The sequence below is a fragment of the Rhinoderma darwinii genome, chromosome 2, assembly GCF_050947455.1.
Source record: "Rhinoderma darwinii isolate aRhiDar2 chromosome 2, aRhiDar2.hap1, whole genome shotgun sequence".
Lineage (NCBI taxonomy): Eukaryota > Metazoa > Chordata > Amphibia > Anura > Rhinodermatidae > Rhinoderma > Rhinoderma darwinii.
In genome coordinates, this window is record NC_134688.1 from 421601642 (window position 1) to 421619381 (window position 17740).

A 17740-nucleotide genomic window follows, 5' to 3' on the forward strand; every position below is an offset into this window, starting at 1 on the left:
GTAGATTTTTATTGTTTTTTTTTGGGGTGTTCATCGTGCGGGAAAAATAACATTACAGTTTTATAGTTGGGGTCGTTACGAACGCGGTGATACAAAATATGTGTACTTTTTTAACATGTTCATTTTTTTTCTATAATAAAAGTCTTATTATAGGAAAAAAAAGCAGTTCATGTTTATATCACTTATAACTTTTATTTTTACACTTTTTTTAAAACATTTTTATTATCTTTTTTACTTGTCCCACTAGGGGACACTTAGTCTTGCAGCTTTGATCGCTGCTAGAGTAAATTACACTACACACGTAGTGTAATGTACTCCAACTGTCATTGTGACGTGACAGTCACACTGACAGAAAGCATCGGAGGACTGGCCGGAGGCTCCTCCTCCGAGGCTTCCGTACATGACCTCCGATTGCCACGACAAGCATCGGTAGCCCCCACGATCACTTTGTGGGGGCTGCCGATGTGCTTCAAACCACTTAAATGCGGCGACGTCAATCCGTCGCCGCACTTAAGGGGTTAATTGCCAAAAGCACCGGCGATGGTCCGCTGTCCGGCGAGACTGATATGTCAGCTGTCTAGGACAGCTGTCAGCGCGCGCCTGTCACTCTGTGTTTACACAGAGTGACAGTTTTAAATACTGACGAAAATGAACGTCCTGGTGCGGGAACTAGCAGCCGACCATGATGTTCATTTTCGTCCTTGGTCGTGAAAGGGTTAAGTCCCATCCTGACTACAGCACTCCGGTTCTTGTATGTTTTTGAATATTTTGGAAAACAGATATTGGCTCTTATAATGTGGTGACAGAACCTCTTTAAGTGGCCTATCTTCTACATAATGTGATCGGCGCTGTAATGTACATTACAGCAGTGTTTTTTTATTTAGAAAACCGATCAATCTTGACGGAGTTAGGACCTATATTAGCTTCATGCTAATGACTTTCTTTATAGACAAGTGGGCGTTGTGGAGAGAAGTGTAGGACGCTGACCAATCAGCGTCATACACTTCTCTCCATTAATTTATTCAGCACATCGTGATCTTTCTAGATCACGATATGCAGTCACACTCACACATTAACGTTACTGAAGCGTCCTGACAGTGAATAGACATCACTGCCAGCCAGGACGTGATGTCTATTCACAATCCCGACACTTCGGTAATGTTTGTGTGGGACTTCCAGCACAGCAAGCGTAATCTCGTGAGATCACGCTGTAAATGACAACTTACAGCATGATCTCGCGAGATTACGCTTGCTGTGCTCTAAATCCCACACAAACGTTACTGAAGTGTCGGGATTGTGACTATACATTGCATCCCAGCTGGAAGCGATGTCTATTAACCCTCAAGACACATCAGTAACGTTAATGTGTGAGTATTTCACAGATCACGATGTCTGAGTACATGAATAGAGAAGTGTATGACGCTGATTGGTCAGCGTCATACACTTCTCTCCACAACGCCCACTTGGTCAAAAAGTAAAAACACGCCCAGTTGTCTATTAAAGAGGCTCTGTCACCAGATTTTGCAGCCCCTATCTGCTATTGCAGCAGATCGGCGCTGCAATGTAGATTACAGTAACGTTTTTATTTTTAAAAAACGAGCATTTTTGGCCAAGTTATGACCATTTTCGTATTTATGCAAATGAGGCTTGCAAAAGTACAACTGGGCGTGTTGAAAAGTAAAAGTACAACTGGGCGTGTATTATGTGCGTACATCGGGGCGTGTTTACTACTATTACTAGCTGGGCGTTGTGTATAGCAGTATCATCCACTTCTCTTCACAACGCCCAGCTTCTGGCAGTGCAGATCTGTGACGTCACTCACAGGTCCTGCATCGTGTCGGCACCAGAGGCTACACTTGATTCTGCAGCAGCATCAGCATTTGCAGGTAAGTAGCTACATCGACTTACCTGCAAACGCCGATGCTGCTGCAGAATCATCTGTAGCCTCTGGTGCCGATGTGTCCTCGCTCGTCTGACACGATGCCGGACCTGTGAGTGACGTCACAGCGTGATCTCTCGAGAACACGGCTGTGTCTGCACTGCCAGAAGCTGGGCGTTGTGAAGAGAAGTGGATGATACTTCTCGTCAGAACGCCCAGCTAGTTAAAGTAGTAAACACGCCCCGATGTACGCACATAATACACGCCCAGTTGTACTTTTACTTTTCAACACGCCCAGTTGTACTTTTGCAAGCCTCATTTGCATAAATACGAAAATGGTCATAACTTGGCCAAAAATGCTCGTTTTTTAAAAATAAAAACGTTACTGTAATCTACATTGCAGCGCCGATCTGCAGCAATAGCAGATAGGGGCTGCAAAATCTGGTGACAGAGCCTCTTTAAGAAAGTCATTAGTATAAATCTAAAATAGGTTATAACTTGGTCAAAATTGATCGGTTTTTCTAAATAAAAAACACTGCTGTAATTACATTACAGCGCCAATCACATTATGTAGAAGATAGGGCACTTATAATGTGGTGACAGAGCCTCTTTAACCATTGTTTGTGACCCTGACTTCGGCTTCATTTGACAAATCTCTTGGATCTCGATTTGGCACTGCATTTCATACGATCGTCTACTGGTCTCCAACTAGCCGTATTAAGGTGTAGTTACATGGCCGCAACCTGTGAGATGCAATATGTGGGGAAAACAGAGTTCAGATGGAGAATCAGGGACCACGTCTGCGCCGAAGACACCTCCGTCTCAAGACACGTATGGGAATGCCATTCAGGGGTCCCGATGGTCCTTACATTTCAGGGGATGGAGCATAGTAAGACCATCCGTGAGAGGGGGTGACTGGGACAGGAAGATTTTCCAGAAGGAGGCCCAGTGTATTTTCAGGATGTAAACCATCAGACCGCTGGGCCTTAATGAGCAAATATCCTCTCTCTCCTTTCTCTAATTATGCCAATTTATATCCATTCTCCTTTCTGTAATATATCCTTACAATATAATTATTGTTAAGACTATACTACTGGAATTTAGTGAGGAATACTTGTGTCGTCCCATATGTTAAAATTTAACCCTCCCCAACTGGCCAATAGGGATACTATTGATTTTTGTTCTCCTATATGTATTGGCCATTACAAACACTATTGTGATTAATCCATACTATGTATCTCACCATTTACATGACTGCGTTCTAACAAAATTTTGTGTTATTATCCAACTTCTATTGCTCATGAGTCCTCCCCTTCATCTTAAAATTAGGTCCAATACTGTGGACCACATACACCGTATCCATCACATTCCTTTTTATCTGATTGATGGTGGCTTTTAGATGCTGGCCGCCTGTAGCTCCCCTGGTGACCAATGATGCTGTATGCATAGATTCTACTGGCCACGACATTACTAGGAGGCCGGATCGTTTGGCGGACGTCATTCTGACGTATTACACGCTGATTGGTGGTTGTTCCCGCTGTGGCGACAATAGAGGGTGGGGCTAAGCTTTGTTAGGCTCGAGGTTTTTCCGGCATGCGCTAGATTAGTCATCAGTGTCCAGGACACGCCGGAAAACAAAGACAGCATAATAATATGTGCTGACCGGCATTTATAATTTTATAAGCAATTGTACCCGGAGGACGCTCTCCTGAGGATACAGAAACACATAGGGAAACTTGCATTTTAGTGGCAACCAGACCATAATAACATTTGCCATCAGCTTGACTTCGTGTCACTTTTGTTTACAAATAGTGATCCAATATGCTCTAGAGACTCTGTTCAAGGCTTATGATCTCGGCTGCCAACGCCTGTGTTCAGCTCCCGGTTGGCATTAGTGCCCATTTTTTAAGTTTTGTACTAAATAAAATTAATTTTAAACTTTTATACAGACAGTGAAAATGAATTTAAAGAGGCTCTGTCACCAGATTTTGCAACCCCTATCTGCTATTGCAGCAGATCGGCGCTGCAATGTAGATTACAGTAACGTTTTTATTTTTTAAAAACGAGCATTTTTGGCCAAGTTATGACCATTTTTGTAGTTATGCAAATGAGGCTTGCAAAAGTACAACTGGGCGTGTTTAAAAGTCCAAGTGGGTGTGTATTATGTGCGTACATCGGGGCGTTTTTAATACTTTTACTAGCTGGGCGCTCTGACGAGAAGTATCATCCACTTCTCTTCAGAACGCCCAGCTTCTGCCAGATCACGCTGTGACGTCACTCACAGGTCCTGCATCGTGTCAGACGAGCGAGGACACATTGGCACCAGATGATTCTGCAGCAGCATCGGCGTTAGGGCATGACCACACGTGGCGGATTTCCTCCGCAACTGTCCGCATCAATGCCGCACAGAATCTGCGTTGCAGATTCTGCTGCGGATCTGCACAAAATGTGCAGTAAATTGATGCGGACTAGCTGCTGCGGACTCCGGTAAAAGTACTTCCCTTCTCCCTATCAGTGCAGGATAGAGAGAAGGGACAGCACTTTCCCTTGTGAAAGTCAAAGAAATTCATACTTACCGCCCATTGTCTTGGTGACGCGTCCCTCCTTCGGCATCCAGCCCGATCTCCCTGGATGACGCGGCAGTCCATGTGACCGCTGCAGCCTGTTATTAGCCTGTGATTGGCTGCAGCCGTCACTTAGACTGAAACGTCATCCTGGGAGGCCGGACTGGAGACAGAAGCAGGGAGTTCTCGGTAAGTATGAACTTCATTTTTTTTTACAGATAGATGTATATTGGGATCGGTAGTCACTGTCCCGGGTGCAGAAACAGTTACTGCCGATCGCTTAACTCTTTCAGCACCCTGGACAGTGACTATTTACTGACGTCTCCTAGCAACGCTCCCGTCATTACGGGAGCCCCATTGACTTCCTCAGTCTGGCTGTAGACCTAGAAATACATAGGTCCAGCCAGAATGAAGAAATGTCAAGTTAAAAAAGCAAGACGCATCCGCAGCACACATAACATGTGCATGACAGCTGCGGACTTCATTGCGGAAATTAGAATCTCCATTGAAGTCAATGGAGAAATTCCGCCATGAGTCCGCCACTGCTCCGCAACAGACAGAGCATGCTGCGGACACCAAATTCCGCTCCGCAGCCTATGCTCCGCAGCGGAATTTTACGCCTCGTCTAAACGAACACTGCTAAATTAAAGTGTAAGTCAATGGAGAAACGGCTCCGCTGCGGATTAACGCTGCGGAGTGTCCGCAGCGGAATTTAAGTGAAATTCCGCCACGTGTGAACCCAGCCTTAACAGGTAAGTCGATGTAGCTACTTACCTGCAAACGCTGATGCTGCTGCAGAATCAACTGAAGCCTCTGGTGCCGATGTGTCCTCGCTCGTCCGACACGATGCAGGACCTGTGAGTGACGTCACAGCGTGATCTCTTGAGAACACGCTGTGTCTGCACTGCCAGAAGCTGGGCGTTCTGAAGAGAAGTGGATGATACTTCTCGTCAGAACGCCCAGCTAGTAAAAGTAGTAAAAACGCCCCGATGTACGCACATAATACACGCCCCGATGTACGCACATAATACACGCCCAGTTGGACTTTTACTTACTTTTAAACACACCCACTTGGACTTTTGCAAGCCTCATTTGCATAACTACAAAAATGGTCATAACTTGGCCAAAAATGCTCGTTTTTTAAAAATAAAAACGTTACTGTAATCTACATTGCAGCGCCTATCTGCTGCAATAGGAGATAGGGGCTGCAAAATCTGGTGACAGAGCCTCTTTAAATGATAAATGTACACTAGTTATACTATTTCTTTGGAATCTTTCTTTTTCGGTTGCTAAATCAGTCGAACATGATGTTATTGTGAAATAAGACGAGAACTATGTAAATTTATCAATATAGTCATAAGATAATATGTGGATGTGCTTGAATGTGATATATCTGTGCAGAACGTTCTCAAACTGGTAAGATTTTGTTGGTTAGGGAATAGAACCAGAAGTAAAAACTAAATGAAAATATGTCATAAGGTTGGAGGTTACCTGTACAGTAATATATAGTTCTGTATAAGTAATGCTTGAGGAAGGACTAGGTTATCGGTCATACTTATGAAGAGCTCAGTCCCTGCAGCTAGGCCTGTAAACCACAATGATATATAGTGCAATAAAAACATGTAGGCACTTTCCTGGATAGCCCTGGTTTTGGGTTTGATACTTTGGGATCCCCACAAATACATCATGCAAAATTTGAAGCCAATGTAAAGCAAGTGTCTAAACAATCAAGTAAATAAAGGAGTACTTCAGTAAAAATATTGCTCTGCCGACACCACACACCAATGCTGAACCATAGCTTTAATTCCATCGTTCTCCACTTATATTTTAATATGTGTTAGCACGTACTGAGCGAGGCACAGCTAGTGACTAAGAGCCTTGTAGAAGTATTAACCTATATTAAAATGGAAATATAACTGGAACGCCTTGAGTTTTACCAAATGAAATAAAACAAAAAACATAAGTGACATGGATAAAATCAACAGATCGAAAAATAAAAAGTAGAAAAAAATTTGAGAACCACAATATGAGATTTTTTATGTTTAAAAACCATTTGCTGCAGAGACAATAATACATAATGATTTTTTTTTTCTACTGCAGTCATGCTCAGGGATAGTCCGGCCCTGTGCGGCCATAACATAAAAATATGAAATAATAATACCAACAAAAAGGGTGCAACATACAAACTGTGCCCCATAATTCACTGCTAAAAGCTCCTCAAAGTGAACTTTGCAGGATCCTGGAGAAATCCTCCGGGAGGTCAACACTGTACGGTTAAGAAAAAGGACTGAAGGACCTTAAAAGTCTGTGTTGTGGCGATCATAACTCATAGTGAATGAAGTCAGTCCGTGGAGGTTCACTAGGTTTCATGAAGATGCCTTCCATTACTTTCCAGAAGTTATGCTGACTTGCATAGGTCATGCCATGCACTTCTCTCTGTCCATTTATAGGACGCCCATATTGTTCTCCTGTAATAGACAGCAGTGCGTTTGTTGACGTGTGCTTGAACCGCACTTCTTCATTCCGCTGCCAGAATTCCCCGTTGCAGAGTACAGTCCAGTCGTCTAAGATATCCCCTTCCCCGTCATCTCCAAATGCACTGACCTCCTGCCCAACGAACAAGACAGAAATTTGTCAGAAATTACATAACAGTCCATAGATCTATAATCCAGATTACAACATTTTTCGTATTCTCCACACGTCCCAGCCCAGTACATATATATTACTAATAAATAAATGTAGGACTTAAATATTCTAGAGGTACATTGTATTTCCCCATTAAATATTTTAAAGGGGTACTCCGGCACCTTTTTGTGTATTATTCAATCGAACAATGAAAGTTTTACATATTTGTAATGTACTTTATTTTCCATAAGCTAACTGATGCAGTGATTTGGATTCTGGTCATGTGACCGGATCTCTCCTCTTCCTCTGACGTGCTAGATCACATACCATACGTCAGCATGTGATGATGGAGGCCTGCTCATTTCCGACCCCAATGTATGTGTTGTCAGCAATGACGTCGCATACACAAGCAGTCTCAAGCGCGATGTCTCTCGGCGCATGTGCTTAGTGAATATTCCACACATGCACTGTGACGCTATCGCTATGAGTCTGCCCAAGTGCGTGACGTCAGTACCGTGCAAATGGATGGTCAATTCCGTGTCCTCACGTGAACTAAGGTAACTGTAACCAGCACAGTTCCCCAAGTTCCCGTGCTGCTGAGCAAGTCCACTCACGAACGCACTCGTCAGAGCATCCAATCAGCGTTCAGAAGCTCCTGCATCTCTGTCTCTCAGGGGCCACTATTCTACACTAACAGCAGACTGCATTGGGAGCACGCACGCTTCCGGCATTGTTCCCAAGATGCATCTGTTCTCCCTGGAATCCGTATCCGGCTTCTGTTCGAGCTGGATACGGATTCCTCTTCACAACGAGCGTGCATCGCTCAAGTAACAGCAGGCAAACGAGAAGGAGATAGGAATGAAGACGGGACATCAGGAGGAAAACCAGATATCAGTAATAACTTTACAGTATGAATATGCCTATATTTTCAATTAGAAAAGTTTAAAAACTTTTACATGTACACTTTATAATATAACCTGTGTAATATCACTGCATGAGATAAGGAACGGCATGGCTAAGGTCTCACGCACACGTCAGTATTCTGGTCAGTATTTGGAAGCCAAAATCAGGAGTGGGTCCAAAACACAGAAGAGGAATCTTTCCATTATAGGTTTTCTCTGTTCCACTACAGGTTTTGGCTTCCAAATACTGACCAGAATACGGAGGTGTGCATGAGGCCTAATGCTAGGCTGCTTTTACTCCTCCTGCTGTCAGTCAGCACAGTGCAAATTGAGCTTTGAACTCTACACTTCCGAATATTCCTATGGCTTCATGTATCAACATGGACCTTGTACACGGAACTCGGAGATGATCTGATGTCTCCCCAATTCTGTTCCTCTTCCTCTCACCGCACACAGTTATTATGTGGCCTGAGGAGGTTTCTGAACATTTAATAACTTGCAGCCAGACAGCGGGGAACTACAGGAAGGTGCTGAAGAGGACGCTTTTCCCTTGATATATTACAAGCTTTCATATATTTACAGGTAAGATTTAATAAACCAGGTCTATTCCAAGAACTTATGTGTTCTCTTGGATGGTTCCATTACTAGATCCACATCTGTGATCAAATAAATGATACTAGGACTCAAGATATCGATCACTGAATAAAACTCACCTGGTTTCCTGATAATGGAGATGTAAAGTGATGGCTGTGTAGATTTCGTCCAGTATTGACATGTGTGAGACGGATAGACTGTCCACATTTTACCAATGTTCCTCTTTCACAAACTGTTGACGTCTTTCCACGGATTCGCCAGTAACTGTTGCCATCATCTGCGGCAGTAACTCCAGTCACTGACTGCTGCCCACTGCCTGTGGCGATAAGATATTTAACAATCAAATTGGACATTTAAAAACTTTTACACATAGAATAATAGATAAATCGGACACTTTTGTTGCTATTGAACCCTTATTACGGCATTTACTCATAACTCCCACGTTCGATGGAATCAGGACAATAAAGTAGCGGCGTTTGCTGACAATGTTTTATTATTCTTATCTAATGCAAGAACTTCCCTGCATAGTTTACTAAACGAGCTGAACACATTACGGGAACTGTCGGACTAGAACCTCAATTAGGGCTGGGCAATATGTCCTAAAAATAAAACCTCAATTTGGCTTTTTTAAAGCTTATGGGCGATTCTCAATTTTTTTTTAGACTTTGTTGCTACAAAAAAGGTTTTAAAAAAAAGTTACGTGAGCTGGCACAGGAAGTAGTTGGCTATATTTGATGCACCGCCCAGCTATGATTAAAACTATAGCGAAGAAACTGCCATCATAGCCGGTGGCAGGAGTAGGAAGCCGGCATGTAATATACTGGACTCCTCCCAGCACCAGGTCACTGAACTATACATGCGTATGGAGCATCGGATCCTAATGCAGCCCCATTACGTAAAAGTGGGGTACCATTTGATATATTTCCTAGTTTTAAGAATTGCAGTGCATGCAATTCCCTTATGTAAAAGTGTGTGATCAATAAAGCAATACACATGATTGTCTGTCTATGCACAGCCATTCCTAAAACCAGGAAATATATATAAAATGGTACCCCACTTTTACTTACAATACCAAGCATCATATAGAGTGGTATAAAGCACGCCGCCACTGGACTCTGGAGCAGTGGAAACGTGTTCTGTGGAGTGATGAATCACGCTTCTCTATCTAGCAGTCTTAGGCTGGGTTCACACGAGCATGTTACGTCCGTAATGGACGGAACGTGTTTCGGCCGGAAGTCCCGGACCGAACACACTGCAGGGAGCCGGGCTCCTAGCATCATAGTGATGTACGATGCTAGGAGTCCCTGCCTCTCCGTGGAACTACTGTCCCGTACTGTAATCATGATTACAGTACGGGACAGTTGTCCGGCAGTGAGGCAGGGACTCCTAGCGTCGAACATAACTATGATGCTAGGAGCCCGGCCCCCTGCAGTGTGTTCGGTCCGGGACTTGCGGCCGAAACACGTTCCGTCCATTACGGACCGAACATGCTCGTGTAAACCCAGCCTAATGGACGAGTCTGGGTTTGGTGAATGCCAGAAGAACGTTATCTATCTAACTGCATTGTGCCAACTGTAAAGTGCGGTGGAGGAGGGATAATGCTCTGGGGTTATTTTTCAGGGGTTGGCCTATGTTCCAGTGAAGCTAAATCTTAATGCTTCAGCATACCCAGACATTTTGGACAATTATAGCTTGTAACTTTATGGGAACAGTTTGGGGAAGGCCCTTTTTCTTTTCCAGCATGAATGTGCCCAGTGCATAAAGCAAGGTCCATAAAGACATTGTTGGGTGAGTTTGGTGTAGAAGATCTTGAGTGGCCACACAGAGTCCTGACCTCAACCCCATCTACACCTTTGGGATGAACTAGAATGGAGATTGCAAGTCACGACCTCTCGTCCAACATCCAGGTCTGACCTCACTAATGCTCTTCTGGATAAATGGGCAAAAATTCTCCACACACTCCAAAATCTTGTAGAAATCCTTCCCGGAAGAGTGGAAGTCGTTTAAGCTGCAAAATGGGGACCAACACCATATTAATGGAGTTAGAATGGGTTATTATGGATTTAGAATGGGATGTCATAAAAGCTCCTGTAGGTGTAATATGTAGGTGTCCCAATACTTTCGTCCATATAGTCTATATATAGTCTAAAAAGGACAGAATTCATAGGAGAATATATATTTTCTGGTAGAAACACTGCTAGTTACCTGTTTGTTTACATTCTTGGATCCCCCCTCTCAACTTCATGCTTTAACCATGAAACCAGGATTTATATATTATGTGTCATCTAACTTCTATTATTCCCACAGTTAATATGTGATTGATAATGGACTTTATTGAACGATATGGATCTTTGAATCCGTATTATATCCTGTACTTTGTTCCTTTTTTCCTACCATGTTGTAAATGGAATTGCCAGAGCGGAGAGCTGCTAACAAAGAGCGGTTCTCACTCCGAACGACCTGGTCCCTTCCAGGTATCGCATGGCAGGCCATTCGCATTTAATAAGTTTGCCCTGAAGCGACTGCTGTATGGGAAACGTATGGCCGGCCGTAACTTCCTCCAGCGTTAGCAGATGTTTAGAGGGGGTTTCACATGTTGGACGCGTGGCTGTCTCAGTGATCAGTAACGTATGAGCGGTAACAGCAAGAAGTTGCAGATATACAGTACTGTCATACTGACAAGATGGTGTAGTGTATGGTTTACAAAAGCAGAGCTCACTTGGCTGCTTAAAGCTGCATACACAGTATTTTCTCACCCCATCCCCCCTATGCATATTATTATAGGGAACAAAAACACATGAAATGCAACAGAAAAAAACGTCAAGTGAGATCTAGGTCTTACAGAAATATGAATTTAATTATATTGGAAGGTGCAGATTGGGACAACAGAGGAGATTTATCAAACCTAGTGGAAAGGAAAAGTTAAGCAGTTGCCCATAGCAACCAATCAGACTCCTTTGGCCGTAAACGAGTAACAGCGCCGATGGGGAGAGTCTGGACAAGTGCCGGGAGTCAGGTAGACAATGCGCTTAAGAAAACAAACTTTGGTTCCTAACGCTTTTGTGATTTTCTACTGATGTCTATAAATTGACTCAAATTGGTCATAGGTGTATGGTGTATAGTATTTTCTTAATTCTAGAATTAGGGGTCCCAAAATATGGACCCCACCGATGTCAGCCCCTAATAGGTCAGGAGATTTTTTTTTTTTTTTTAACTATCGACACATAGGCCCTGTTCACACAGTTTTTTGAAGGAAGAAAAAAAGCTGCCTCCAAATTTCTTCAGGAATTTTGAGGCAGATTTTGAACTTTTTTGGAGTATTTCCGCCGCAACTATTGAAGCGAATGCAGGGACTGCAGGCAAGAAATGCCGCAAAAAAAGGCTCAGAAACCAGCACTATGGGTTTTTCTGCTGCTTTATCATTTTAATGGGAGGTCAGGGGCGTAAACCGCGGGAGGAAAAGACCAAAGGCCAACAGCTGCCCCCGGGGAAAAAAATGCCTCTGCCTCCCATTGAAATCAATGGGGGACTATTATTTGGCGTTGATTCAGACACGGTTTTGGTGTCAATATCAGCTCCAAAAATTCAGTGTGACCAGTCCCCTACATGTTCTCTAAAAATTGTTTACATAAAATACATTTGGCCTCAACTAAAAATCTGTGAAACCTGTGCCAATGTGCCACCTGCTTACACAAGCGATTACCTAGTGCGAAGACGTAAACCACAAATGTAAATGCATCTGAACTAAACTATTAATAGCATTAACAATTTCCTGTTCTGCAAGAACAACTTGTAATTCACTTTTCACCAGACACATTCTATTGAAGGGAAACAGCGATGACCTCAAGTGGTTAATGCATTTCTATGTAACAAGAGTCCTCAGTACAATCAGTGTGATGCGTTTTCTTCCTATGTTAGCCCCCCACGCTGCAGCCCTCTCCATCACATGTAGCAGAGTTATAGCAGCGATTGCTAGCAGTTACTGAACTGTCATTCAGTCACAGTCATACAAGCTGCATAGAAATGATGGTTAGGCTGGGTTCACACTGAGTTTTTTGCAGGCAGAAAATCTGCCTCAAAATTCCATTTGGAATTTTGAGGCAGATTTTGCTCTGCCTGCACGCCGATTTCCGCTGGGTTTTTCGCCTGCGGCCATTGATCACCGCGGACAAAAAACCGCTTTCTCTGCCTCCCATTGATGTCAATGGGAGGTCAGAGACGTAAACACCCAAAGATAGGGCATGTCCCTTCTTTTTCCCGCGAGACGTTTTTTCCGCTAGCGGGAAAAAACTGCCTCCGCCTCCCCTTGAAATCAATGGAGGGAATGTTCTGCCTTTTTGTGGCGCGTTTTCAAATGCGGTTTCCACGTAAAAAAAAACTCAGTGTGAACTGTCCCTTACAAAATGATCCCAGGAAGCAGAAAAGAATTGTGAAATATATCTGTATTCTGACATTTTATATTTAAAGGTGTTTTCCCATCTTGAACATTTATGGCATATCCTCAGGATATGCCATAAATGTCTGATAGATGAAGTTCCCACCTCTTGGACCTGCACCTATCTCTACCACGGAGCCCCCCGATCCCCGTCCCACCAGCTCCCTTCTTATTGCCGAACGCGGTGGTCGGAAGTATGGAAACAGCCGAGCTCTGCCATCTCCATAACTCCTATCTGACTAGGAGGTCCTGAGTAACAGAAACAGTGTAGCTCGCCATGCTACGCTGTTTACGTAGCTCACATTTACTTCTATAGAAGTTACAGAAACAGCGTAGCTCAGCAAGCTTGGCTGTTTCCATACTTCCAACCCCCTAATCAGGCAGCAAAAGAAGGTATGACAGGGGCCACATTATACAGATAGGTGCGGGTCCCAGAGGTGGGACATGAATCTATTGGACATTTATGGCGTTTCCTGTGGATCTGCCACCCTTTAACGGGGTAGTCTCATCAGATTATCAGACTGACACTTTAAGGCCTCATGCACGGCCGTGATTATCGGGTCGGCCGGCCGCGGAGTGACTCCCGCAAGCCGCCCGCAAATCGTGGGCCCTGCACATGGCCGCGTGCATTATTTCCTATAAGACTGGACCGCAGAACACGGCCGTAATAAGACATGTCCGTTCTTTCTGCGGTCCAGGCTCCTGGGCCATGCACGGACCATGGAAACCACGGTCGTGTGCACGGGCCCATAGAAATGAATGGGGACTCAATTCTCCCGTGGATTTTTGGGGGAATTGTGGCCACAAAAGCACTTTCGTGTGCATGGGGCCTCAGTGATACATCTGCCAGAGCCACTGCTTGCTAGCAGCTCTCCATCATGGGTCGGAGGAGATCCAGAGTGGGGGAACCCATTCTATGACTTGTAATATCCATCAGTTACAATATTCCGCACATACTTTTCTTATACCAGTGTAGTACACCCCGGTCTCTGCACAGTTTAATGTATAGCCTATGGGGTGCAGACTGGAGCTAACAGAATAGGACTATACATGGGGGCAGTCAGTCACGTGACACAAGGCTATACGACATAGGACGTGTGCCAGGTTAATAAACAGGATGACTCCATTATCTAACGAATATATATATATATATATACACACACACACACAGACACACATTTATATATTTGTACAACACGGCTGCCTGTCTCTAGGTGTTGTCATGTTGAGGACCGATCTGCTCTCTTTCACTATAAAATAACAATTCTGAAGCATAGTAGAACTCTGCATTGTGCAGTTCCTCTTTTTCCTCCTGGAAATGTATAAGTAAATAAATTGAGGTTACCAATCCCATTGTCAATAGAGAACATCTCTGCATAGTCTGACACGATCAGGACGGATTGGACAGAGTCAGACTGTGTTGGGAAACACCACATTGAAAAGGGCTACCATAACATCCAGTTGTCAATTCATTAATACATTTCCAGGAGGAATAACAGAGGAACAGCACAACACAGTTCTAAGAAAGGACTCTCTAGGAATCGTATTTTACGGGGGAATACAAGTATTTAGCAAAACAGATGTCAAGAACGGAGACAGGACCTGAGAAGAACGGATGGGACAAATTTTGGCGGAGCGACTATACGCGACGATCAGGCAGGTTGGCCAATCATCAAAGCGACAGTATTCAACAATTTTAGCGTAGGGTCCCATTGACTGGCAACAGACAATACGGTGGGGAATGTTTTTTGTAGTGTCAACCATATAACCCATGCTTCCCTGATATCTGTATGTAACGTCATTCACAATCAGATTACCTGATCCGTATCTGACGTCATGGGAGTGGAGACGGACGTCGTGCTTAATATTCAGAAGCTTCACTACCGACCCGCACGTTACCACAGAAAGTTCCGAGGCAAAGCCATACGGAAACAATAAAGGCGTGACAAAGAGCAGGAAAGAGCCCGCTCCGTCCTGTGCCTTCATCATCAGACAAACAGACACCGGCTCAGCACACACCGGAAACGTCAGCAGGCTACACCGGAAATGCACCCTTGGTAACATAATAAACCGGAAGCTCTTGAGCCTCAGTCCTCCATCATATATAGTAACAAAATAAATAAATGTTTCTTTCAGTCTAAGTTATTCTTTCCGGGTTGGGCTGTACCGTTTACATAGCGCTTATCTCCTTACCGTAAACTAATACAATTATTTATTCTGAGACCGGGTTGCGCAACAAATTGTAAACATACGACTGAGCATGTGCTGCTAATAAAACCGTGACGTCCCTAGCGCGCATGCGCGATAGGGCGCCTATCGCGCTTGGCGAGGAGTGGCGCATGCTCCTTTGCATGTCTATGGAGTAGAGCTGGCACGAACGCAGGCGCACTGTGGAAAGGTGCGGGAAGTTACGTCACGTTGGTTTGCTCGGTTTTTTTTCCTCCTCCGTTGGTCTCGTAGCAGGGCCTCCATTTTCACGCGCTGTTGTGCGGCCCCGAGTCCGTGGCGTAGTGTCCCTGTACACGGAGAGGAGCTACTAGGTGCCGAAGGTGAGACTTGTTTATCTTCGCCAGCTGCTATATGTTTAGTGGCGTCGTCTACGCCAAGGAAGGCCTGTTTACTAGGCCACACTCGCTAGAGTCTCAGATTGTAGTATAGCCGATTGTATTGGGAAAACAAGTGGGGAACGTGAAACTAGAGCTGGCATTGGAGCTTACACAACCTGCTGTTGTGGACCTCACTAGATCTTGCTGCACCTGTACAGTATGATCATTTTTGCTTACTATGATTGGTCAGTTATGATTGTGGGGGTTCCCTGGACATTTTTTTTTATTGTTTGAATATCCTTAGGATGGGTCATCAATATCAAATCGGTGGGGGTCCGACTCCAGGCAACCCCATCGATCAGCTGCTTGATAGCGGCCTTTTTTCAGTTTACATCTGCAATCCCAGGCACAGCCGCTCCGGATATGTATGGTGCTGTGCCTGGCAACGAATGCCGCGGCCCCTTCAGGAAGCTGATCGATGGGGGTGCTGGTAGTCCGACCCCCACCGATCTGATATTGATGATCTGTCCTAAGACCAACAATAAAAAAAAAAAGCTGGGACATTCATCATCATGACATGACCGTTTCCATTTTGCGGACCGCAGAACACTGATCATAGTGGCTTCCGTGTGCTGTCCATTTTTTTTGCGGACCATACACTAGACTGGGTGAGATGGACCACTGATATAGACCAGAATAAGACATTTTCTATAATTTGCGGAACGGACACACGGATCTGCGATAAAAACAGATGTGTGCATGGCCCCATACAAATGAATGGTTCAGTGTGCTAACCGCAAAAAAGCAGATAGGACACCGAAAAGAACGGTAGTGTGCAACCTGGCCTAATTCACACGACCGTGGTGGTTTTGCGGTCCGCAGATCAACGGAGCCGTTGTCTGTATTTGTGGTCTGTTTGTCTGCAAAAATCCTTACGTAGTTCATCGTAGTTACGTGTGTGATCTGTGTTTATGGATCCGCAAAATGAAAGCTTGGAATTGGTGTCACCAGTTTGTCCCATTTGTCCCAAGCGCCTGAGTAGGTTACATGATCTGTAAATATGGACAGTAAAATGACATGTCCTGAGTTTTTGCAGCCCCCGCATGTATCCGTGAACATCGCAGTCGTGTGCTTAGGGCCATATAAATTAATGGGTCCGTCTGATATCCGCAAAATTGCGCATAGCACACGGACAAAAAAAATGTGCATTAGGCCTTACTGGACTGACATGTTCATCTTTGGCGCAATGATAAACCTTTATGATCTGCTTGAAAGTATCCGCTAACAATCTCAAAATCAAACTGCATAATGATGATCACAGGGAGGAACCCATCGCTTAGAAAGCGTCCTGAAATGCCAGTAATTTCTGGGTAATCCATCCGGTCGCATAGAAGACCTGATGGGAAGAAAGAAAAAGGCTCTCAAAGAGTCAAGAAGGTGTAACTGTAAATCTGTGGTCAATAGACATCCAATATATTTATGCAAACCAAAAATGAAAAAAGATGCAAAACGCAATGGTAAAGTATCAAATATAAAATATATACATTTTATTGAAGAATATTAAAATGAAACATATAAAAAGGGCCAGAGACACACGAAAGAAGAGACGCACATCAAAAAGTCCTGCACGTGGAGTAATAAACAATGTCGGCACGGGTCAGAAAAATGGGGTATAGCAGAGAAAAGTGTATTTTTCTGACCCGTGCAGACATTGTTTATTACTCCACGTGCAGGACTTTTTGATGTGCGTCTCTTCTTTCGTGTGTCTCTGGCCCTTTTTATATGTTTCATTTTAATATTCTTCAATAAAATTTATATATTTTATATTTGATACTTTACCATTGCGTTTTGCATCTTTTTTTTGTTCAGTTTGGATGTAGGCAAACATATACTGAATTATTTTCTCAACCCCCCTAACAAAACTATTTTCTTATATATAAATGATTTGTACTTGGTGGGTGATCGCTACTATACTTTTCTTTTTGGTTATATCAATATATTTTTGCTTTGGAGGCTCCATTAGGAAATACCAGGAAAAATAGCGCAGTGCTGTGTCCGGTGAAACCACGGGCACCACGACGGAACCCATTAAAAGTCAATGGGTTTCATCGGCTACCGGGGGTGTCCGTGTGCAACAGAACCATCGCTTCCAGTTATTACCTTGTTCTGCTCCTGTGACGGAGCAGAACAAGGGA

The 17740-nt window shown here is 44.0% G+C and overlaps 2 protein-coding genes across 3 annotated transcripts in view; one reads left to right on the forward strand and one right to left on the reverse strand.

Annotated features, from left to right (window-relative positions):
* Window positions 1–6454: 6454 nt before the first annotated feature.
* On the reverse strand, window positions 6455–15154 carry SDF2 (stromal cell derived factor 2). The gene is made up of 3 exons (XM_075854278.1): window positions 14817–15154; window positions 8684–8880; window positions 6455–7050 (listed from the first exon to the last, which is right to left on the reverse strand). The coding sequence occupies exons 1-3, from the start codon at window positions 15061–15063 to the stop codon at window positions 6763–6765; spliced, it is 732 nt and encodes a 243-aa protein (XP_075710393.1). The 5' UTR covers window positions 15064–15154; the 3' UTR covers window positions 6455–6762.
* SUPT6H (SPT6 homolog, histone chaperone and transcription elongation factor) overlaps window positions 8392–17740 on the forward strand; it is a 52476-nt gene continuing 43127 nt past the window's right edge. The window contains exon 1 of one of the 2 annotated variants that reach the window (XM_075854277.1): window positions 8392–8552. The gene's annotated coding sequence lies outside the window, so the exon portion shown is untranslated. Of the gene's footprint in view, window positions 8553–15357; window positions 15549–17740 lie in introns of those variants that run through there. The other variant, XM_075854276.1, reaches the window with a different exon arrangement.